Source organism: Gekko japonicus, unplaced genomic scaffold, assembly GCF_001447785.1.
Source record: "Gekko japonicus isolate JY-2015 unplaced genomic scaffold, Gekko_japonicus_V1.1 scaffold155, whole genome shotgun sequence".
Classification (NCBI taxonomy): Eukaryota; Metazoa; Chordata; class Lepidosauria; order Squamata; family Gekkonidae; genus Gekko; species Gekko japonicus.
In genome coordinates, this window is record NW_015167534.1 from 946966 (window position 1) to 972753 (window position 25788).

Genomic DNA, 25788 nt, shown 5'->3' on the forward strand with positions numbered 1-25788 from the left:
AGAAAATCTTACCTTTATAAATGGAAGAAGTTTTGTACCTTTCTGGGAACTGACGCTACTCAGGCTGCCACAGCTGGCCTGGAGAAAGTTTTTTCCTTTCTATTGTCCCTCGCTGACTCGGGGCTCTCCCACTCCTCACTCCGTGTTTATCTAGCCGCACTATCGGCATTTCATGTTCAGATTGATGGGTGCACGTTATTTACGAGGCACCCCTATTACAGCTCAACGCTTATCTAGGTGGATAGTTGGATTGATTCAGTTGTGCTACCAGCTTGCTAACCAGCCGCTTCCAGGTCGTATTAGGGCTCATTCCACCAGAGCCATTGCGACCTCGACTGCTTTTCTTAAGGGAGTTTCGCTGCAAGACATCTGTTCGGCGGCTACTTGGGCAACGCCGAATACCTTTATCAAGCATTATGCCATTGACGTCAGGAGAAGCATGACTCCATCGCTGGGACGTCAGGTTTTGTCTTCAGCCACGCAATAGTTGTCCTGCCAGCACCCGCCACCAGGTAGGCTTTTGCTCGCTAATCTCCCATTGGTGTGAAGCACAGAGACCACGAAGAAGATAAACAGGTTGCTTACCAGTAACTGGTGATCTTCGAGTGGTCATCTGTGCATTCACACCACCCACCCTCCTTCCCCGCTGCTGTCAGCTTCTGGCTTTCTGGTTGGATGATGATATGCGGCGGTAATTTGAAGGAACTGGTGGGATGTCCGCGCCCGCCCCCTTGGGCATGCGCAGTGGGTCCTGCGCTTGCCTGAGGGGATGGGCGCGAAAATCCTTGTAGAGAGCTTGCTACAGCACCGATTTGATCCAGCGCAGGCGCACTAGACCCATTGGTGTGAATGCACAGATGACCACTCGAAGATCACCAGTTACTGGTAAGCAACCTGTTTTTCCATGGTAAGTAATACTCGTAACAACTTTTAGGCACACAAGTGCCTATTATACACTGCTTAGGAAAATGTATTTGGAAAGGTAGAATATAAGAATATATTAAATAGTGTAATTTGTATTGCATCTTCCAGGCCTTAACCACATCACAGATGGATTTTGAAATATCACCTTTTGAAACGCACAAAGCCTGCTTTTAAGAACACAGCTAATCTCTCTCACGAGTGTGCATTCATACTGTTTTCCGGACTCAGCTGCTGATCTGGGTAGCCTTTTAGACATCTTAAAAGCAATGTAACATAAAGCAAAGTAAACCTGTGATACTGATTAACAGGTGAACATGGTTTGGGAAGTGACAGCTTTGCTTTAACTTCCTGAAGCACCATGCAACCCTCCGTAAAAGTTATTAAACTACCTCAACTTCTGTTGACTTTAGCAGCAAGTTCCTGAGGGGGGCATAATACTCAGATGGAAGCACACAGTCTTCACTGTAACATATATTCAGTCTAAGTGATCCAAGATCTTCACTTTTAGTGGACTTATTTCCATTATCTCTTGGTTGTAGAAGGTACCTCAAAAAAAGAGAAAGTAAAATGCAAGGCTCAAGTCACATTCACTTACAATTTGTCACATTTGTATCACATCCTGTGTCCCAGTAGCATAAATGCCCACTCCCCACCATTCTAACATTAACAAATCCTGCAGGGTACATTAGACAGAGATAATGACTAGCCCAGGGATGCCCAGTGAATTTCAAGGCAAAAAGGGAGACCTAGTTCTACAAGTCCTAGTCTGACAACAATCACTACACCATGCTGCCACATCAGGCCAGCAGAGAATCAGTTTAAGTTTAGATCTAGAATGAAACACACACATATTGTTTTTACAGCTATCAAAACTGGATTCTAGTCAGCATATACACACATTTGGCATTTAGTAGCATGACAGATTCTTTAAACACTACTTTTTCAGTCTTGAAATATGTATGTTCACCCCTATATATTTATGCTGTACAGCAGGGCAGAAGGTAAGCTGTGATTCACTGGTGGGCCACCTGCAGCCTGCTAGGTGCTGAGATTCTTGAAAAGTGTCCTGGACAAGGCCAACTTTTAGATTTCACCGCTGAAGCAAAAAGCTTTTTCAAGATAATTCATTCTTTTAAATTTAAACACATATCAGTGAATCACAGTGATTCTACCTTTTGAAGAGTTAGGCCATACAACTTGTTTGGTACTACATGGCTACTACATTGATTTGCTAATGTACACTGAGTAGCTGCTTACCAAGCTTGGAAGGAATCACTTCCCAACGTTTTGACGGGAATCTTAACTTCTCCCAAGAAAAGGTCCTGCACCAAGTTCCCATTGTTCCATAAATCAACCCTGAAAGTTAAAATCATATTTAATGACTAATTTTGTAACTTTTAATTTTTACATACTTTTAATCACAGGTCATATTTAATGAAATCATGTTCAGCACCACAACAACTCGGCATGCACACAAGGTTAGACTCACACCCAATATTTCTTCTACCACAAGAGAAAGAAAATGTCTTATTAATTGCTTAACAGGCAATCAATGCAATGTCAGTCAATTGGCTAAAATGTGAGGCTGTGTCAATAAAAGAAAAGCAATAATGGGTGGTATTTATGCATTCAAAGAAAAAAGTGACACAACCATTTTCTTCTCAGGCATCTGTAGTTCATTTTCACTCTTACAATTCCTATTTATTAATCACTCTGTCATTTCTGTAGCACTTCACTGACACATGCTTTTAAAAATATAAAACATCTTCAGGTCTCACAACCTAAGAAGCTATTGCAGACTTTCAGAGGCATGCACTCTGAGTTCTTGAATCTTACCTCACCAACATTTCTGCTAAGACGGCACATATGTTAAGAAGAAGAAAATAAAATCCAGATGTGTTGTGGTATGACTGTTGTTTGCTTATCTCATAAGAGATTTATCTATTGTGATATTATTAATGGGAACATCGCACACTCAGTGACATTCAGTTGAAGGCAAACTGTTCCTTACACTCAGATGACCTTTTAGATCATAGTTATGCTACTATAAGCGAAACACACACAAGCTGGGTTGGTTCAGACATAACACAAAACAGTGATTTCAACTCAATGGAATTACCTATATTTAGCCCAATCATGCTAAATATAGTTAACTTAAACTATGATTTTGTGCAGTGTCTGAACTAAGCGAGTGCCTTTTTATTATTATACCTCAGCAAGGAGTTATCCTCCTTTCTAGTCTCCACCAATCTGCCCACACTGAATCATGTTACCATAACCTCTAGGCTGGATTACCAGTACTTCAATATATTCTGTGATGGGCTGCCCCTGAAGAAAATATGAAAGTTTTATATGGTACAAAATATGGCTGTCTTATCATATGCTGGCATGCACATATGACATTGTATCTGACACTCCACTGATCAACAATTAGCTTCTGGGTTCACTTCAGCTTAACAGCCCATTGCAACCTAGAGTAGACATAAATGCAGAACTGCCTCTTTTAGTATGAGCATGCACTCTCAGATTTGCCCAGCATTCTTTGGTAACTGCCCTTTCACTACATTACATACATCTGACCTCTGGTCAAAATCAGCCGTCTCTACTACTAGTCTGGTTTTGCAGATGGCTTTCCAGAGGCCATGTGCCAAGTCCCTTTCATGATGGACTTCAGTTGCATTTTTCAAGCAATTCTGAAGGTGGTCTTAGAAGAGATCTCTTGAAACTGACACTTGTGTTTAACAGGCTGAGCCTGTGAGGATTTAATGGGGGTGTATTTGCTTTTATTACTACATTAGGATTCTTAACAGTTCTGTTAGCCTCCCCAAGCCTGAGTGGAAAAGGTGATTTTAAAAAGCAAAGCAAGTAGGAGACTGGGAGTGAAGCTTCAGTTTGTGTACTCCTTCTTTCCCTCCCCCAAGAAGAAGCTAAGAAGAGCCAACAGGAGATCCTCAGTATTTTAGTCCCACAACAAAGGGAGTGGGCAGAGAAAGCATTCAAGTCCGTAAATAAGTATGCAAGGTAATATATTCTGGTTTTGTCAACTATACTACACTTGCCATATCACTAGATTCTGTCAGCTGAACTGTGCAAAGTTTGAAAGTAGTTTTTTAAAAAATTACTGAGGGGTTCTTTCCCAAAAATGGCGCACTGTCTTGCCAGTTTTCAGCAATTATTTAGTAACTTTTAATTTTTATTATAAAACAGCATTGACTGTTTCATACAACATAGTTAAGAATGTACCTGACTTCCAGCTTCTCAATATCTTCTTCTTCCACCTGAAACTGTGACCTTTTGGTGTAACTACTGGACCTGGTAACCTGTAAGTAAAACTCAAAGTAATTTGTTTCTTCTTTTGCAGTACCCATTTTGAAATCTATACCTTCCTAAACCTAGTCATGCTCTAGAAAACCAATGATCTTCCCCTATAGCCTGAACTATAAGAAAGCAGTCAAGCTAACACATTCTTAGAGTTTTAGAAACATCATCTTAGTAATGGTCTATTATCTCGTTCTGGGTAAACAAGCTCTGTAGGATTTACATGAGCAACTAGTAGCCAGTGAAGGAAAACAACTGGCATTTATCTCCCAAACTACATAGAAATTGCATATCAAGAGCCATCAGCAATGGTATTTTGATGGCTGCCCTGTAGCCTTGATGTCTAAAGGATGTTTGCCTTTTTAACTCAAAAGGGCAAAGCAATTCCCATAACTCTTGCATGACATTTTAAAGGGCAAGAACATTGCAGTCAAATCCAAGTGACTTGAGGGAGGGCTTTTTTTTTTTTGCCAGACAGGACACAAAGCCCAGTATTGTGCTGCCATCACTACCATATTTCAATGTAATCCAAACATTTAACTCTTAATTTGATTTCAATTACTGAAGCAAATGACCAAGAATTCCTGAAATGTCTCAAGAGAAAACTACCCACAATTAACCTGCAATGGCTTTTCCTGAACTCAGGTATCTCATCTTAGATAAGGACTAGAAGTTCTCAAGTATTTAGATAGACCTATCAACCTACACACTTCTGAAGTAGAATGTATATACGCAGATATACAGCAGACCTAATTTGTAGGACTCATATACAGACCCCTTGTTACAGCAGGATGACAGTGGAAGGGTCAAAATTGTCCCCTGCCTCTCCCTCTTAAATTGGCTTTGTCAGGAGACAGGGCATATAGCAGAGAAAGCATGCAGCATTAGCAGGAATGGGATGGTGTTAATTTTCGAAGTGTAACTCACTCCCACCAATGGTTGCCTCAAGGGTAAAACAAAGGTTGAACTCTCTTCCTGTCCAAAGCACAAGAGGAAGAACTGGGAGTTCAAACAGTACCATTTGGTATATTGTGTCTGGACCAAATTTTCACCCCTCACATTGCTTTGGGACATAGGGCTTGAAGCAACTGTTGGTGGAAAGGGGTTGAGAAAAGAAAGGGAAGAAACAAAGAAATATTACTTTGCCCCCCCCTTTCCCCATAGTTCATTTTCTCCCAGCAGAGAATTTTGAGTGCTCCCTGTTTATACAGAGAGAAATCTGCTATGGCCCCACAGTCAGGTGTATACCACAAGCAGTCATGCAGGTAAAAAAGTTAAAATTATCCCTACATATTCTGACATCTCTGTAAAGTAGTGTCAACACTGGACAGGAGTCAGTCAATGCAACTGTTCAGCACATGGATGAGCCTCCAAATAAATTCTGATTTTACTGCTTAAATTTAAGGTAGTAAGTTATCGTATTTCCTTTCTGCTCTCCAAGTATCAAGCTGCTGATCCCGCTGAAGAAAACAGAAGCTGTGCACACTGATCAAATACAGCAGAGAATCTCTGATGGTGGACTTTTCAGTACTCAACAAATTTTGAATTAAATGCTAAAAATTAACAGTGTGCATACTGGATTTCATATATGGCTCAATAATTTAAACCCTAGAAATTTAAAGACCAAAACATCTACCTTAAAAACTTTTAATCATGTCATTGCCAACACATTTTAAAATCAGACTTGGCAGGTGGTCTACTCTTATTTCATAACCTTTTAATATTTGTTTCAGTGAAAGTTAATGAACAGAGTAATCTCGAAAGCTATATTGTGCAAGGAAACAACTCTCACACTTTAGTCATATCAAGAACTTCATTTCAAGCTATAACACAACTTCCACAAATTTCTAATAACATTTCATTGGGCAAGAAAGTTGGACCGAAGAAATGTGAAGCAAAAAACATTTTCAATAATAGAAAACAAAAGAAAATGAGTGGGAAAAGGTCAACATATTTTGAGCCATAGTTAGTTCACCAGGGGATAGTTAAACCTCCTCCCATGAACTATATACAACGCACATGGTCTCAAGATTTGTATGGACTTTAAAATGTTCTTTATGCTATGTTTTGCAGCAGACTGGCCTCTGTATTTAATTCCTAATCATGTTGGGAATTCACTTCTCCCATTTGTCTTCAATCTCCTAATGGCTATTGCTCACTCTCTAGTCTTTTTTCCAATCCTTGAACACCTAAAATCTGTTCTTATACTCCACTGAAATTCCTTTTGTTAAAATCAGACTATTTTCAAAGCCAAAACCCCCCTATCCCTTATGCTTTTATTCTTCATGACCTCTCTGTTGCCTTTGATACAACCAACAATTCCTTGTCTCTTTGGCCCCCCATCCCTTAAGTTTCCATGACTGTTAAGTAGTTTTCTTGCCCTCTGCTGGATTTCTTGTCAACAGTACCTCTGGGGAATTGCCTCCTCAGGTTTCTCCTCCCCTGGTTTCCTGATATTTTAAATTATTTTTGCTTCATTTGAGACCTTATAGAATCTTTTTCCTCATGTGCAATCAGTTGCAACCTATACATCACTAGAAAAATCCATTTCTCTCTCTATTCCCCAACTTTAAAATTTGGTTTATGCACTGGTTTTACAATTACTGCAACCTTCTGTGTGCCCTTCTTTCACCATCAGCCTTCTCATTTCTACCCAAAGGTGTACATTCAAAATGAATATCCTCTCTCATGGCTCAAACTATATAATACTCTTCCTTAAATCCATTCAGTGATTTTCCTTCCTCTTCTGCATCCAGAAAAGATTCCTTGTCTTTACCTTTAAGGCTCTCCATGGCCTTGCCTCACATTATTTTTTGGAATTTGTTTTTCTTAATACCCTTTATACCATGTAACATTCACTCATCCATTGATATTACCCTCAGCTGTCTTACGGTCTCCTATAGTACATTCTATGCAGAGCTGGAATCAATGCGCTTAAACTGGTGTTACCCTGCACATGTTGCACTATTAGTCTCTATCTCCATTCATTCTCCCTTGCTGCCTCTTTTGTCTGGAATGCATTCCCTCAGTATGTATTAAGCACCCCTTTCTCTTCCTTTAAATCTATCCTTAATCACACCTAATTCATAAGGCCTCCAACTAAACATCTTAAACTTTGTTTCCAACTATAGTTAAGTTCAGTACATGTAAATTATGCTGCAGACATTCATCACATGCCAACTTTTCTCTTCCATCCCCTCCCCCTGTTGCTTTCCTCGGGATCTAGTTTGGATTGGGTCCTACTTCTTGCCTACAAAATTCTTAGGTGCCATGTACATCAGTTATGCAGCACAATAAAATGTTTTTTGCTTCACAGTTAGCATCTCAATAGCTTGGGAGAAGGTTAAAACAGCATAAATAGGCAACACACTAACAGGTTGATATGAAATTAGTTACCTCAAAATAAAATGTTTCATTAAATTGTGGGTTGCTTGTTTTCTTCTTTACTTTTGTCTTCTTTTGGTCATTCCTGTTCCAATATGGCACAGATTTACCACACAGAACTTAAACACACAGTTATAACACAGCTAGATAGCTACATGTAAAATCTGTAATTTTATATACGCTCATACATTACTGTAATTTTATTTGCATATGTTGGGCACAATCAACTGTATGCATTGGGGCTTCAGAAATGTGTTAGTTATCAGCATATGATATAGCAGCCAAAACTGGCCTAGCTCCTTTATCAGTCAGCATGTACCACAGTCCTTTTTTCATCTGATTTCATATGCTTCCAAAGGTAACAGCAAATAGCCTTCCCTAATGCAAATAGCCCTACATGTTATGAACATTTTAGTTTTAATTGAAAAAGTTATTCTCCAGTTAAATTAAATTAAATATCTGATAGAAGCTGTATCACTGCATAATAAAGGAATTATTTGTCAAAATACAAAATCTCCTAAAGTGGTGCTTAACACCACATTCTCTTGTTCAACAAGATTTCTATAAACTGATTTCTGAAAATTAAAGGCTTTAAATCACGAACAACGATTTGCATTTTAGTGCATAACTATGTAAGACATTAGTGATCTGTGATTCAATCTTCCAACCCTAAACCCTAAACAGCAGATGAGGAAGGAGACTAACTTAGATTAGGACTGTGGTACAGGGAGATTTAATTTTTTTTCCTTCTGTGCACTTTTCTCAGATGTAGATCAGCCCACTGAAAAAGGTATTTATTCAGTTTTTTCCCTAATGGTCCAAAAAGCACCTGCAGGGGAACAATTCATATCGGCAGTGGCAGGAAGAAGTCAATACCCAGCAGTCCAAATGCAAATCCCTTTCTCCTCCCTTAGCTATTTAAATTTAAAGAAACAGAAAACCCAATCATGGACATGCAGTCTCTCATGAAGTTTGGCCCTTGGTTCAATATATTACACTTCAACACATTTTAAAATATTACCTTGCAGGGCCCACAACAGACACTGTAGCATAAGGGTCACAATTTTGTCCATTGATAAGAGGCAGCCCATGACATTCCTTCAAGCTACAATTTTGGGGGAAAAGATCGTACAAAGTAATCCAGTCAAGTTTTGTTTAAAATGTTTCAAGTCTAATAGACAAAAACACATTGAGTTTTTGCAAGTTCTACATTTTAAACTTTCCTGTGTCTGCAAAACATTCAATCATCTTATGAGCTTCACTTCAATACAATAAAGCATACATGAGAACAGAAATGGTAAAAGAAAGTGACTGAACAGTAGAACATAATGTTACCTAGAAATCTGAAAGTGAAAATGTAATTTGATGGTGGAACAGTAAAAGGGAGAGAAGGGGTGGGAGCATTGTGGGAAGCCACAAGAAGGGGGGGGGGGAGAAAAAAGAAATGGATATATGTTAGAAATGAAAAGTTGTAATGTTAAATATGTGGTTATATCCAAAAATAAAAAGTTTGGGGGGGAAAAATAAAGCATACATGATCAGATGCCCTTCATCTCTAGTTTTCATTCACTGGCAATACTAATGCAGCTGGCTGAAAATTACGGCTCAGGCTATATGTTACATTCCTTGCAGGGATCAACAATGTCATAGTTATGGTTGGAAAGCATATACTCAAGCAACTTTGTTGAAGCTAGGCAAGTAAAGGTTTGGTCAGTGCATGAATGGGAGAATTCCTGAAAACACTATGCATGCGGCCTCAAATCTTATACAAAACAAATAAAATCCACTGTGTGATTCAGAGCCACACGTAGCTGCTCCATACGACGGGTGGCACTGAGAGGAGAACTCACTATGAAGTGGCCCTAATTCACACAGTGAGTGCTGGTAATCTTTGAAGCAGAGGGGTGAGAAACCCACAGAAATTCAAACTCCTACTAAAAACTTACCGGGCCCAGGCCTTAGACTGAAGGTTTGTATATATAATGACAGGTACTCACAGATGTGTCTACTAAAGGAAACAGACCCAAAAGGTGTTCTGACTGAACAACACAGTGGTGGACAGGATTACAACAAGAGACCCTGTACTGACCCAACACTACAAACTGGCAAGGCTAGTAATGGACAGGCACTGGGAGACTACAGGGCCACTCAGAGACTATTCTATAAGATTTAATTTGGTGTACCATGCTGCTGAATGTCACACAGAGACGGGAAGTAGGCTAATAAGCCTTAGCTCTATTTCTCCTTTTCACTAAACTCCAATGAAGTACTAAGAGTCTTCAATGGGTTCTTGAAACCAGTAACTCATCGGGTGAGAGTGAATCAATTTAAGCTCAACCCAGGTAAGATGAAGACGGTAGAGAATGTTGGGGGCTGCCTGCCTGGGGAAAAACCCATTCTGGATGTTTTTCGACCCTTCCTTTGTTTTTAACTCTTACTTCCTCTTACGTCCGGAAATTTAGGTAATAGCTGTGGCTCTGGGTGCCTATCACTGGCTAGTACACCAGCTGCACCCATTGCTAATACAGAAGGATCTGCCCGCTATCAAACATGCCTCAGGGTCTTCCAGATTAGAACACTGTAATGTGCTCTATAGAGGACTGCACTTGAAGACTGTTTAGAAATGTCAAGTGGCTGAGACGGCAACTGCTTTGTGTTTTGGTAGGACTACATTTTGGTGGCTTCAAAAAATGGAAGCACATCACATTTGTTTTATAAATAGCTCCACTGGATGCCAGCATTACTGGACCCAGTTCAAGATGCTAGTTTTCAACCGTAAAGCCCTAGATGGTGTGGAGTTTGACAGCATGTCTGCTGCTATAGGAAGTCCTGGGTGTAAAGATCTGCTGATATAAGATCGGAAGAAATTAGTAACGTCTTTTAATAAAAGAGTGAAAATTAGACTTCTCTCCTACGTTGTCAGAACATGCCTCTGAAAAATTTGTTCTGTCAAGTCTTTCAGAATCAGCCTGCCAACTGAAATGTGCTACTTGTCACTGTTAATTTTTTAGTGTTGTTTCTGTGAGAATTTTGTTGTGATTACTTTGAAATTAACTTTTGAGGCATATTTTATAATGCACAGTGCTAACTCTTATTGAAAAGTGTACAGTTGATCAACAGCAATACAATGAGGCCAAAATGCTTTCACACTAACAAGTCTTTAAATACAGACAAGCTAGATGAATAGTCTCTTACAAAAAATCTAAAACAGCCAATACGTTGATATTATCAGTCTACAGACTTGCTACAGATAAGTACAAGGTAATTTAACCACAGTTGCTTTGATCCGGTGATGTGCAAATGGAAACAAGTGGACTTAACATGTTCTGCTTGTGCAAGATCTTTTGTCAAACATCATGCTTTTCTCCCTACATATGCTTCACAAGTGGGGAAATACAAGTGGGGATACAATGAGTTTAACTGAGCACAAGCACATACTGTGGTCTTTTACTTGCACTTGCACAAGTGGAAATTTTATGCTGGATCATTCCTTGGCAAATAGAAGGGGAAGTCATGGAAGCAGTGACAGACTTCATGTTCCTGGGATCCAAGATCACCGCACACGGTGACCAATGCTCCCTCTAAGGTGTGGAGTCTTGTGTGCAAAAATTCTACTTTGTGAGCTGCCGGCATTAAAGCTGTGAGCAAGCCATTTGGCTAATGCATAAATTAGTTTGCTCTGGAGTCATCCTTCCTGAGATAAGACAAAAATGTGTGAGCCAGAGACTAAAAAACTGTGAGCTAACTCAGCTTAGACGGAACCCTGATGGTGACTGCAACCATGAAATTAAAAGATGCCTGCTCCTTGGGAGGAAAGCGATGGCAAACCTAGGCAGCATAATAACAAGTAGAGACATCACCCCACCAACTAAAGTCTGTACAGTCAAAGCAATAGTATTCCCAGTAGTAATGTACGGCTGCGAGAGTTGGACCATAAGGAAGGCTGAGCGCCAAAGAACAGATGCTTTCGAATTATGGTGCTGGAGAAGGCTCTTGAGAGTCCCTTTGACTGCAAGGAAATCAAATCAGTCAATCCTAACAGAAATCAACCCTGACTATTCTCTGGAAGGCTGGATACTAAAGCTGAAGCTCATATACTTTGGCCACCAAATGAGAAGGGAACATTCACTGGAGAAGACCCTGATGCTGGGAAAGATTGAAGGTAAAAGAAGAAGGGGGTGTCAAAGGATGAGATGGTTAGACAGTATTATCAATGCAACGAACATGAAGTTGAGCAACCTCCAGAGAACAGAAGGGCCTGGCATGATATGGTCCATGGGGTCATGAAGAGTCGGACTCGACTGTGAGACTGAACAACAACACTTGTACTTTGTTCCATATTTGTCTCAGATTTCTGTAATCCTAATCCCATTACATCCAAGGTTTGGGATGAACTGGACAATATAATCAAAGCAATTTACTCATTTTAACATGTCTCTGCACATTATATATTTTAATGCCTGAAAACTCAATGATTCTGAAATCTCTTGAAGTGCTCATATTCCATTCCCTGTTAAACCAAGCATAAGCTTACAATTTCATACAATGCCATCATGGATGGCAGATGTGCTAAAACTCCAAGGGACCAATGTCAACATGCATGGGGCCAGAAGACTCCCACAGAACAATACGTTGTATTCTCATTTGCATGACTTCCCTAGTGTCAGATTCTTGCCACAATTCTTTTAAGGTATTTACGATAATCACTTTTGAGAAAGCTTGTTATCCAGTGCCTGACCACGATAAATGTATATCTTAACACGTTTGATAAAGTAGCCAAAAAAGTAGAATATGTTTAATCAGTTGCTGTGCCATGCTTTGGAGATTACTTGTTCTACAATTTCACTGAGTGTAAGGCTAGACAATATCAGATTATAAATTGTATTTAAATCAAGTAGCAACCTTCATACTTGCCCGGCAAAGCTCAAGCAAGTAACAGTTTTCATTTGTTGTTGTTGTTCAGTCGCACAGTCGAGTCCGACTCTTCGCAACCCCATGGACCAACTCCCGCCAGGCCCTCCTGTCTTCCGCCGTCCTCTGAAGTTGGCTCAATTTCATGTTGGTTGCATCTATGACACTGTCTAACCATCTCATCCTTTGCCGTCCCCGTCTTCTTTGACCTTCAATCTTTCCCAGCATCAGGGTCTTCTCCAGTGAGTGCTCCCTTCTCATTTGGTGGCCAAAGTATTTGAGCTTCAGTTTCATTATCTGGCCTTCCAGGGAACAGTCAGGGTTGATTTCTTTTAGGATTGACTTATTTGATCTTCTTGCAGTCCAAGGGACTCTCAAGAGTCTTCTCCAGCACCATAGTTCAAAATAATCTATTCTTCAGCGTTCAACCTTCCTTATAGTCCAACTCTCGCAGCCATACATGACTACTGGGAATACCATTGCTTTGACCATGCGGACTTTTGTTGGCAGGGTGATGTCTCTACTTTTTTATCATGCTGTTTAGGTTCGCCATCGCTTTCCTCCCAAGGAGCAGGCATCTTTTAATTTCATGGTTGTTGTCACAGTCTGCGGTGATCTGGGATCCCAGGAACGTGAAGTCTGTCACTACTTCCACGACTTCCCCTTCTATTTGCCATGGAGTGATTTATGATCATCAAAGGTCCTTGTGTAAAATAAAATAATTCAAGGCCAGTGAGATTGCAAGAAGTTCTGCAGTAAAACAGATGACTCATTTGGGAGCATTCTTAGCAGATTTTGTCCTTTGTAGATAATGTCCCTGAAAAGGTTTTAACACACCCTTTTGTTTTCAACAAGCAAAACCAGAATAAGAATTGATAAATATTCTTACTGTACTACTAGCTGTTGGCAGACTGATCCATTATCGGTAATCAGTTCATTCAGCTTTAATTCAAGATGAACTTTTCCCTGTCAATGAAAAAAAGTTTCATTTGAAAAAGCCCATGTTAGTCATATCACTTGGTATACAACAAACAAAACTCTACATGCTTTCAAAAGTTTTTTCTTGCTTCTACAAGGTTACAGAGATCACATGTCAGGAAAATAAGTAGCAAGAAAACTAGTAGTTCAATTGCAAAGGCCTAAAGATAGTAAATTCACCTTCTGTTGATTCCTAGGGAATCTCATATGATGAGTTTTGTAGTGTTGACCAAATAACCGCCACTAAGTACCATGAGATCAAGTACATTTCACTGCAAAATCATAACCTACACTTTCTTGTCTCTTCCATCTTATGTATGTAAATGATGTATCATGGAAGCTCACAACTCATACAGACTTTATGGTAACATTAAGCTATGACAGTACATTAGTCCTGCTTTCTTAAGTCAAGTGGCTAAAAACCTAGAGTATAAATAATGTTGCTTCATTTTTCTTTCTGTGGTGTAACTTACATGAGGGATGAACTCAAATGACTTGTACCTAGGTAACATCCAGCAGATTTAGATTTTAGATTTTACATGTCTCACATATTAACCTTCAAAACTTGCCACAGAAGAAAGAATGGGAAAGTAGCCATTGATCACTATTTGTTAGACAGAGGGAGCAGTATCTCCAGTGACAGGGTTTGGAACGGATACTTTTTGGCATACTTGTTAGCAATTATTATAATAACTATATTAACTCAGTCTAATGCTGCAGTGAGCACTGCCCTATAACCAAGTAGCCACCCTGAAATGCCTCTCAAAATATGAAAGCGTGAAGATACCATTTAGATTCAAAACCAATGCCCACCCTCCATGCTACCAAAAGGGAACAATCCATGTTCAGAAACAGCATGTTTTTGATAACAGATGATCAGCAATAAAAGAGAGTCTCACAATCATATCCTATTTGCAACACTTCCCTGGGGCATCTTGCCACTTTCTGAAACTGAGAGCCAAATCAGATAAATCTTTGGCCTGAGCCATCAATGCAATTTTTATGTTAGTAAACAGTCTTGCAACATTCCTGGAAGGGAATCTGGGCACTAAGCTATACCACATTTTCCTAGATTACAAAAACTTCTAAGTATATTTTGACAAATAATTCACCATCCTTCTTTGCTAAAGAACTGCTTACTCTCACACATCTATACAACACACACTTTGAACCAAAATACTGTCACCATTTAAGGTGAAAGTAGATGGCTATGAAACATATAAAATAGCTATTTCAAAGCCCACCAGGTTGTTCTTACATGTCCAGTCACCCTATTGTCCTGTCTATCTGGAACGACCTGTGGCTTAGTGGCAGAGCAACTACAGAAGGTCCTAGGTAGTAGACAATACTGACTTTGATGGACCAAGGCTCTGATTCAGTATAAGGCAGTTTCATGTGTTCATGTGATGCTAATAAAGAATTTAATACATAATGATGCTACAAGCTATCTGTCTTTATCATCCATCTAAGGGAATGTCATCCAGTTTCTAACACTTCCACTCCAGACTGACACCCTGACCTGTTTAGCACTATCTTCTGTTGAGCCAAGGAATATGACTGATTTGCACATCACCTCTACGTCCACAAAATATAGCTATCACTGATTTAGCAGGTGTGAGTCAAATGTTAAAATATGTTGCAATCTTCCAACAGAGGAGGGGGAGGAGACACCCTGTGAGGTAGGTAGGGCTGAGATAGCTCTTTCAAGAACTGCCCTTTCAAGGACAGCTCTTGTCAGAACTATGGCTTGCCCAAGGTCATCCAGCAGCTGCAAGTGAAGGAGTGGGGAATCAAACCCAGTTCTCCCAGATTAGAGTCCGCACACTTAACCACTACACCAAACTGACTTTGATGGATCAAGGGTCTGATTCAGTGTAAGGCAGCTTCATGTGATGGGATGTGAAAATGAATCTTGGCTTTACCAATATTTAATTTTTTGCTATTTAGTTTCTATTGAGCATTTACATTATTGGAATTTAAGATATGAGCTCTTTTTTTGCTCTATATACGAGGAAGTTAATAAATGAAGCCCCTCCTATAGAACCTCACAGTTATAATTCAAAATACTCTATAATGATCAAAATAGTAACCTCAGCTGGTTGATGGCGGCACGCTAACGGACCTCCCGCCCGGACCTCCCGGGGGAAGGTCTGTTCTCAGGCTGGGGGATGGGGTGTGCAGGCTCGCAACCCCCCCCAGGGACCAGGTGAGGGGGCCCTGGCCAAGGAGCTCTCAAGAGGTGGCCTCTTCAAGGGCAGAATGCCCGAGAATCGAGGCGCTTCTTCGCTCCGATGGTTCCTGAAGCTATGAGACCGAATGGTACTAGTGAAGCTGACCGGAGCAAGCGCAGGAGATCCAGCAAGTAAAATGAAGCCGAAAGCGGGGTCGGAAGACCAGTAATAAATGTGAGTCAACTTAAAGGCGAATTTAAGAATAAAAGATAGCTCCCCCAAACACTATTGCAACGAACGGGGAAAAGGCGAGCGGGGGGGACACCTCCCACGCGCACAAACCTTTTAACCGGGGGGGGGGGGGCGGAAGAAATCACGGAGAAAACTGCCTAGAGGCACTTACCCGAGTGAGTTGAAGCGCTCAAGTGCATATTCAGAGACTCTTGAAAAGTAGGAGAAAGTAAACAAGCGACAAAGATGGCAGGGAAGAAGGACAAAGAAAGACTTTTAAAAGCGAAACTGGACAGTCCTAAAATGGAAGTTACCAGCGAGACAGCGAAGGCTGTAGCAGAGTACATGCGCCCTCTGCTGGAACAGCTGAATAACTTCAAGGACCAGATGTCAAAAGTAACACAAAGCATAACTGCAACACAAGCCCAACTTGTTGATATGATACAAATTATGAAGCAGGATGTTGAGAAGATAAAGGAGGTGGCTGCAAACACGCAAAAAGTAAAAAAGAAGGTACAAAAGCTTGAAGAGAAGACAACTTCTTTGGAAGATCAAATGCTAGAAGTACAAATGGAAAAGGCCAACATGGTTCTTTGCTTCCAGGGCATGCCAGAAAAACCAGGTTAGAATCTCAAAGAAGTGATGAGTGAACTACTAGCCCCAGTGACAGAAATGAAAACAGAACTCTTGCTAAGTGAAATGGATGTGGTCTATAGATCATATTCAGGATATATAAAAAAGAATAATCTGCCTGGGGAAATAGTTGTGAGATTCTCGAAGAGGCATGTTAGGGATGCAATCCTGAAAGCGGTTTCTGGAGCTCCCCTGAAAGTAGGAGAAAGTTCTATCAGAACGCTGAAGGATATTCCATTTGAAGTTAGACAACGGAGAAAGAAGTACAAGGAGCTGGTGCTTTTTCTTCAGACAAACTCAATTGGATATAAATGGTTGTTTCCAGAGGGAGTCACTTTCAAGATTAAAGATAAAAAAGAAAAGATTGACTCTGTTACAAAGGCCAAAGAATTTCTAAAGGCTCAGCTGGGAAGATCAGAGGACGAGCAAAAAGAAGAGGACAGCAAGTCTACTGGCGAGCTGGACTCTGGTTCTTCCGGAGAGGACTCTCTGACAGTGAAGATGTAAGAGTTATAGAAAAGAAAAAGTATTACTAAGGATTGACTCAGTTTATTTTATGTTTAAATGAAGGGAAGTTTTATTGTAACTAAGCTAATGAAGATCTCCTCTCTTGGGTTTTTAGCTAGTAGTGGGTTTCTTTTCTTTATCCTGTATATGTAGTCCCTCTCCCTGTTTTCTGTGGTAGTTTTTTGTAGTTTGCAAAATAATAAAAAATCCCCTCTGGGGGCTTAAAAAATAGTAACCTCAGAACAGCTTCATACAAAGAGGACTAAGACAATATTCAACAACTGTATAAGCACTACATTTTTAAAAATGGCCCTAAACACATGCATACCAGCTAAGAAATATATTACTAGTAGTACCATGTGCATGCATGTACATATCCTAAAAAAGCAAGGCATGTTATTTAGGAAGCAATAAATAAGTCACTATCAGAACTCTTCTGGGCTCCAATACTGAGCATCTCTATAGTTAACTGCTATTACTGTACGACAAATGCTTTGTAAAATGGTTAGCTATTTCAATCACTGATGGTTGTTTGAAACACTTCCATTCCTAAAAAGCCTGTGAAATTATTTTCCCCTGAAAATAATTAACACAATGTGAGAAAATCATTTATACATCAAGCGAATGTACCTGGTATCAACACAGATTAAACTATCTAGAAAAACTTAAGCAGACTTGAACAAGCCCAACTGTTGGCCTAGACTGCTCACTTTCTTCAACTGGGTTTTAACCAGACTTAAAGGGATCCCCCCGCCCCACTGTGCACTGATGGTGAAACAGTTATACTGAGATTATTTAAACTTCAATACCACTCCAAACCATTTGCATTTTTCTAGACCAAAGATTGGCACCTCAACCAGTCTTCAGCTATTACAAGCAAGTTCGTAATATTTTCAAAGTGGGGAGGGGGCTTGAAAAAGAATGCCTGGTAATGGCTTGCAAAATGAGAAACTAGGTGTAATAACTTCAGATTTTGTAATATATACACACCTCCCGCAAAACCCCCTAGACAGCAATATCTGCATTAGAGACCCAGCCCCTAGTATCACATCACATTCTATGCAGCTTAGGGCAAACTAAATATGACGGTGTCCACAGGTCCAACCCATGGATGCCACTGCCATTTTAAAGCCTAATGAAGCTATTCAAAAATGCTGCAAGAGCCCAATCCTGAACAGGCCCACAGCATGGCAGGTCTTCAGATATATTAGACCACTTCGGATATATTAGAATCTAGGAATAAGGTCTGTTGTGAAAATAAATACAATGAGCTCAAGAAAGAGGCTCTGGGAGGGTGATACGGTCTTGGGCACTCAGCGTCAATTTGCTGTGGCGACCTCAGCAGGGTATAATGACAGAGAGTCCATCGTTTTCTCCAGGGGAACTGATCTGAAGAGCAGTTGTAGTTCTGAGTTATCTCCAGCCCTCACTTGGAGATTGGCAACAATGGTTCCCCAGGAGGAAATGGCTGGTCTGGAGGATGGAGTCTATGGCATTGTACCTGTCTGAGGCCCCACCCTCTCCAGGCTCCACCCCTCAAATCTCCAGGAATTGCACAACCTGGAGCTGGCAACCCTACCTCCTTCCCAGCAAACCATCAACCTACCTTTATCTGCCCCTCTGACTTCAGGTTTCCATCTCCTCCCATCTCCCTACAACCTCTCCCTAGGAAAAATACAATCTTTCTTCGCAGTGCCGTCCTCTTTTCCTGGAGCCCCTGGAAAATCCCTTCCCCTGGCTTCCGAGCTCTCCTGTGAAATTAAGGGCTGGGCTGCTGCCCCCCCCCCGTTTCCCCAGTGAAGAGGCCATTGTGGGAGAGGCCACAATCCTCCCAGCATCGGCCACATCCATGGTAATCCGGTGGCAAATGGTGGGGGCATGAAGCAGTTCGGTCCCACATCGCCTGTGCCCTGCGACGGCTGGGAACAAGGCAGCTGAAAAGTCTGGAGTGGATGGGGCTGGTGAGGCGGCATCTGCAGAGACTGCACGATGTCTGCCGATGCCCACATCCCCAGAGGTCCCAAGGCTCCCCAAGTGGTGAAGGGTTGGGCTAGAGTTGGCCCCGGGCCCTAGGATGAGCTTAGGTTGGTCCCAGCTGGGCTTGGGTCGGCCCCAATGGGTCTTCACTAGGGCTATTCCTGGTTGGGGGCCCGTCCAGCCAGAATGGGCTCACCCAAAGGGCTCGCCGGCCCTGAGTTCTTCCCGCGGAAGGGAAGATCTTCTTGGCGTCTGGGCTTTTTGTTCTCTTTCTTTTCTTGTATTTTGTACTTCCTCTGGCTTGGAACAGGAGCTCCAGACATCCTACCGAGCGCAGGACTATGCAAGAACTGGAGAGGTCAGCCTAGGCCACTTCAATAGGAGCCACGCAACAAAAGAAATTTGCACAGCCTATCAAGCAAGCAGAGGCGTGACCTAACCAGTTCCTGGATGACTCCCCCCCCCACTGAAGGAGAAAGTGCCGATATGCTAGAACTTATATATGTAGGATGCTCAAAGAAATGTTAACATTTAGAAACAAGACATTTGATGTAATCTAGACTTAAATCCTTAAACAGGGATTGAAATTTTCCCTTCTCCCCACAACTACTATGTAACATAAACAACTCTGGGAAGCATTCACCGAAGGACAAAATTACTATGGATGTTCTAGCTGCACAACAAGAGACAGATTTGGTTTTATATCCAGATTTTCTCTACCCTAAGGGGTCTCAAAAGTGGCTTACAATTGCCTTCCCTTCCTCTCCCCACAACAGGCACCTTGTGAGGTAGGCTGGGAAAAGAAAGTTCTGAGAGAACTGTGACTGGCCCAAGGTCACCCAGCAGGCTTCATGTGGAAGAATGGGGAATCAAACCCAGCTGTCCAGGGCACAGTCCGCTGCTCCTAATCACTACACCACGCTGGCTCTCAACAGCAGTGATATACAAAATATGAATTGTTTTGAACATGAATTGCATACACAGCCCTATTGCCACTCTACTCATCACGCTGTCAAAATGCCAAGCAATTCTGTTGAGTGGGAAACCTGTAATACCGCCCACATACAGCTATTATCACACCCCTCTATCACAGTGCATTTTATTCTATACACACACATGATTTTCCTAATACCTATCATCTATGGGTATGCTGGAACACAGAAAAGTTCAGGACAGCTGCTGCAACTAGAAGAATTATATGGGTTATCCTTAAAAACGAATGCAATTCATATTCAAAGTGAGTAAAGTTATTAAAATAAGCAACTTTTATTTTTAATGCATCTTAAGGTTTAAGATTACCCCAGGATGCAGAAAAATAAAGTTTGACATGAAAAACATTGGGAATGTTTTAAACTCTATATTACCCCTTGCACACATACGCATCATGTTTTGACTGTTCTGAGTTTAATCATCTATATCGATCGTTTATGACAATGGCTTGAATCCTACAGTCAGTTTCTAATGACAAGACGAGCACAAGTGTTAGTGGAGATGGTGAGGGGAATTTAGAATCATCATAGAATCCGAGAGCTGGAAGGGGCCATACAGACCATCTAGTCCAGCCCCCTGCCCAATGCAGGACCAGCCTAAAGCATCTCTGACAAATATTCATCCAGCCTCTTCTTGAAAGCTGTCAGTGAAGGGGAGCTAACCACCTTTCTAGGCAGCTGATTCCACCTTTGAACTACTCTGACCATGAAAAAGGTTTTCCTAATATCCAGCTGATACCTTTCTGCATGTAATTTAAACCCGTTGCTTCAGATCCTATCCTCAGCTGCCAACTGGAACAGCTCCTTGCTCTCCTCCAAATGACAGCCTTTCAAATATTTAAAGAGAGCAATCATGTCCCCACTTAATCTCCTCTTCTCCCAACTAAACATTCCCAAGGCCCTTAGCCTTTCCTCATACAGTTCAGTCTCCAGACCCCTGATCATCCTTGTCGCTCTCAAATTTCTACTGATTCTGTTTCTGAAGGTCCCCCTGTTCCCTCTTCCATAAGGAATAGAAGTTTAGGGGGTTATGTGGGATGGGGAGACAGAAAGCCCCACTCTGTAAGCTCAACTCTCAAATCTCTAACTCATTACACAGGACAGATCTAAAGAAGGAGAGACCAGCTGTAGAATTTGCATAGATATCCATGTGCCCGGGGCTTAACAAAGGAATCATTCTGAGCAACCAACCCCAAATTCTATTTAGAACATCCAAAAATTACCTTGTGGGGTATGTCAAAACTTGCCCTGACCAGTTTGCTTCACATTTAGAAGATCAACTAAGACAAATTTTACCTGCTAACAATTTTACTTTTGGTGTGAAACCTCTGTACATATTCAGGATAATAAAAGTTATAATCCCAGTATTCTAGGGTTTCTAAAAGATGAACTCTAGTGAAGAGCATGCTACAACACATCTGTACACCCCACACACAAAGGACCTGTTTGTATGTATTTCTGATCCTTTCTTGTAAGTAAAAAAAGAATCAATCTGAAGAAATCTGAGCAGAAGGAACACATGGGAAAGGATTGCTCTGTCAAACATGAACCATTATAGGACTCCAAAAAGCCCCCCCCTCCTGCAAAAAAAGTAAACAACTGTTACCTTGTTCCTGAGCCCCTGACTGTGCTTTACAACAAACAACCAGAGTGGAAGGCTGACATATAGACTACAGTCTCAATACAAGGTGGTGTACCCATCCATCTCCAAGAAAGAACTTTTCCACTTCTTCCTGCTGTAGTGCACTGAATTCCCTAAGACATTGTTCCTGAGGGTCAGCAGGTATCAGGGACAAATGGGGTTTGTGGCAGAAGGGGAGGGGGGAAGAGTGGAAATTGCTGCTGTCTTTTCCAAAGACACAAGTGCCATTCAAATCTCATGATTGGATACATGTATTATTTAATTCACATATGCAATTTATGATTATGATTTAATAGGGTTGTCAGCCCCCAGGTCCAGGCGGGGATTCCCCTGATCCTGGGGGCTCAAATCCGCTCCCGGCCAGCTGGCCACCAGACCACAACTCCACCAGCAAAAAGACCCTTTAAAAGGTCTTTTTGCCCATGGGGAGGGGGTGCTGCACACAGAACTCCTTTCCCAGCAGCAATTTGCCACTTGGGATTCAGGCCCACCCCGCTTGCAGCAGAGCTGTGGCCGGTGACAGCACCTCTCCCTCCCTGCTAAAAGATTTAAAGACCCCCAAATCCCCCCGCCGGATTTACCATGGGTCCTGGCAACCCTATGATTTAGAAACCACAGGAAAAATCAATTGGCTGTTGTCATTCTATTCAGCACAGTGAGGTTTTCTATTAAGAACAAGACAATTTGTAGAGGAGAGGAGACAACCTTTCAATTTACACAACACAACTTTCACGTTTGATCAATTTTACCTGAACCTCTGAGTTAGAATCAACAGGCTGAAGTGTAAACCATGGTTCTTTGCCTGCATATCTGCTCAAGTCTTCTTTTTTTATAGCTACTTTTCCTATAGGAAAGAACATAAAAATTAGTTCCTTGTTCAGTGTGTGTACTGAGACTTTGAAACTGACATTCTCATAATTAACCAGCCCTAGAAGGGGTTAACCTTTCCATAGTAGGTTAAGAGCTTGGGGTACTCCTGGACATGGCCTGGTTACTGGATAAGCAAATTAGTGCTGTTGCTTCTTTCAATTACACCTAGCTTGTAAACTGACCTGTAACATCCATATTGGGCAATTGGTAATGCTTTCTGTCTGTGGCTGCTTTCAAAGTAGTGTCACAAGCTCCAGTTGATACAAGATTTGGCAACAAGGCTCTCTTCTGGGGTCAGCCACTCAGAATACAATACTGCATTAACTGCACTAGCTACCTATTTGCTTCCAGGCCCAACTCAAGGAGCCAGTTACTACTCTTAAAGCCTTTCATGGTCTAGGGCCCTCATACTTATCGAATTACATCTTCATGTAACACTCCCCTTCACCCATTACATTCTGAAGATGGCCTCCTCCCAAAGGCAAGAACTATTCAGAGGAGTAGGCCTTTTCCATGGTGATACAAGTGCTCTGGAATGACCTGCCAGAGAGGACAAGGAGAGTGCCTTTACTTGCTAAATTTAAGAAGGCATGTTATTCCATGGACCATTTGGTGGAGGGTACATTATTTCAGCAAAGTTGGCTGTGCTGGTTTTACTCCTGTGTGTTTCTATCAAAGTCAATATTTTAAATATTGACTGGTTTTAAATTTGTAGTCTGCATGTGTTTTAATTTTGCTAACTATTACAATTCGCGTACTCACAACCTGCTTGCTGCATTGTCTGCCACCGTAAGTCAGAAGACAAAAGACAGGACAGAAATGCTTCAAATAAATAATTTTAACATTACATTGGATATCCTAAGCAACGTTCTGTAAATGCAGTCATACTGTATGCATCCTAGGGGTATCCCTGTGGCTAGATATGCTATTCAAGCCTAGTCTGTAAGAAAATATCTACAGTTCAACCTGCAGGTCCAGCTGGAAGAAATGAAACACATCCCGGAAATTATGGTGACTAACAGTACAGACAGCAACAATATAGGCTGCAGAAAGTCAAGCAACAAAGATTTATTTATTCGTTAGATTTATACCCTGCCTTCCCCACCAAGGCAGGCTCAGGGTGGCTTACATTATATAGATAGTAATATATGTATTACATAATACATAACAACTGATACAGGAACCCTGGTTCCAAAAAGCTAAAAGGGCATCAAAGGTTGTCGCAGTCAGTATTTTAACTAGAAGCAGAGGCAACTGATCAGTACTGGAGAAGTGCAAGCTATCCTGTCATACTCTACAGCAGGCTAGTAAAGCCACAAATCTCATTTGCATAGCAAATTTATTAGATATACAATCCAACAATTGTACCCCTCTTATGTCCTATTACTTAAACAGCCAGGTACCATTTGAGTCATTTGATTCATGTTTTGTGGTTAACACTCATGTTTGTTCCATAATGGAAAACTTCCCAAGGTACCCATAAAAACGGAATAGTTTCAGTTTTCATATAAGGGCCAAGACATCTTTTCAAACAGGGACCTGATTAATCGTTAATGTGTTAGGCCATTGTTAAAATAAAATTTCAAACCACTGACAGGCATCCTGATCTCTCTGTAGAGAGAATCCGGATACAGTGCTTAAAGAAAGCAACTAACAGAACAAGTCACCAACTTCTATTTGTACCAAGCTCAATCACAGCCAATCTTTTTTGTGCTTCTTATTGAAAGGCCTGCCCCCCCCCCCACAATTCTTCCGGTTTTAATTGTCACTGTCTGAAACCGGATAACTATCAAATCTTTAGAATAAGAGGCCTGTTTGACAACAGTTTTAATTGATTTGAACTTTAATGAAATTATCACAGGACATTTACAGTCCTTGCCTGTTTAAGTGATATACTAACTTACCTATTCGTAGGTCCCTCTGTATAACACTCTTGTCATAAATATAGAATGATAAGAACTGGAATGTCCTTGGTACATCAAAGTAGAACTCTTCTCCAAAAAAGGGGCTAGATAAAGGTCAGAAAGTGCTTTAGCAAAACAGCTGATTACACAGAATTATGATAAGTAGAATACTAATACAAATCAAAAGTTTATGAAGAACTCTTCTGGAACACAAACCTTCTTTTTTTTTTTTTTTTTTTAAACATTTTATTTTATTATTTTTCATTTAATATAAAACCTCAAAACATATAAAATATATAACTTTTGTTCAATAACATAAAAATTTCCATACAATACAATACAAACCAGTATATAACTTTTCCTTATGCTTTAACAAATTTTTAACCCTACTTCTATTGACATGTTTTCTTCTAGCTGATTATTTAACCATTCCAACATATAGTTTTTAGTATAGTGCAACATTAAGATATTTTCCTGGAACATCATAGGCTTTGTTTTTCCCAGCATTTATATAATTCAATACCGAATACCATTTTTCCACAAAATTATTCGAAGTCTTTGGCACATGTTCACATCTTATTTGTGTAGCCAATTTGTCAGCTATAATAACGTCCCAAACCTTTGTTATCCAAATTCTAACTGTCGGAATATTTGGCTTATTCCACCTTTGAGCAATACATGTTTTTGCCGCAAATAATAGTAGCGTTAATACCTCTATCTGTTGTTTGGACAATGAGAGACTTGGCCACATGTTCAATAGTAACGATTGGGGAGTGTTAGGTATATTACAATTAGTAATTTTAAAAATTTCTCTAATTATTTTTCCCCAAAAAAATTTTATCCTAGGGCAGCCCCACCAACAATGTAGATAAGTCCCTGATTGTCCACAATTTTTCCAACAAAGTGGGTTAATTTTAAATTTACTTACAAACAGAGCTCTTGGTGTTAAATACCAGCGTGCATATATTTTGAAGGATTGAATTTTGACTTCCAAGTTATTTGTAACAAAAGGATATGAGTTCCATAAAGACTTCCATTGTTGTTCAGGTATCACTAAGGAGCAATCTTTTTCCCACTTGTTCTGAATTGAGGTTTTCTTATCCCAACTTTGCGCTGCTATAAGCTTATATACTATTGACATTAGCCCTTTCAGAGAGTGCTTCTCAAGTTTTATAAATTTTTCAAATCCATTTAGATCCATTAATAAGTAGGTCTCCCAGTCTAACTAAATTTTTCTCTCTTAAAGGTTCAAAAGCTCTAGGGTGGTTTCCGGGGTCAAACCAATCCTGACCCAAAAATACAGTTACTGGAGAAACCCCTGGTATAAGGTTACCCCTAAATTTATTCCA

General features: G+C 40.7%; 1 protein-coding gene across 1 annotated transcript in view; it reads right to left on the minus strand.

The window, feature by feature from the left end:
- The window catches only part of RASA2 (RAS p21 protein activator 2), a 78638-nt gene that overhangs the window by 37787 nt on the left and 15063 nt on the right, over positions 1-25788 (minus strand). The window contains exons 3-10 of the mRNA XM_015413476.1: positions 24440-24543; positions 22415-22509; positions 13427-13503; positions 8648-8731; positions 7639-7711; positions 4168-4244; positions 2182-2280; positions 1314-1470 (exon numbers count right to left, since the gene is read on the minus strand). Coding sequence (XP_015268962.1) covers positions 1314-1470; positions 2182-2280; positions 4168-4244; positions 7639-7711; positions 8648-8731; positions 13427-13503; positions 22415-22509; positions 24440-24543 — 766 coding nt within the window. The remainder of the gene's footprint in view (positions 1-1313; positions 1471-2181; positions 2281-4167; positions 4245-7638; positions 7712-8647; positions 8732-13426; positions 13504-22414; positions 22510-24439; positions 24544-25788) is intronic.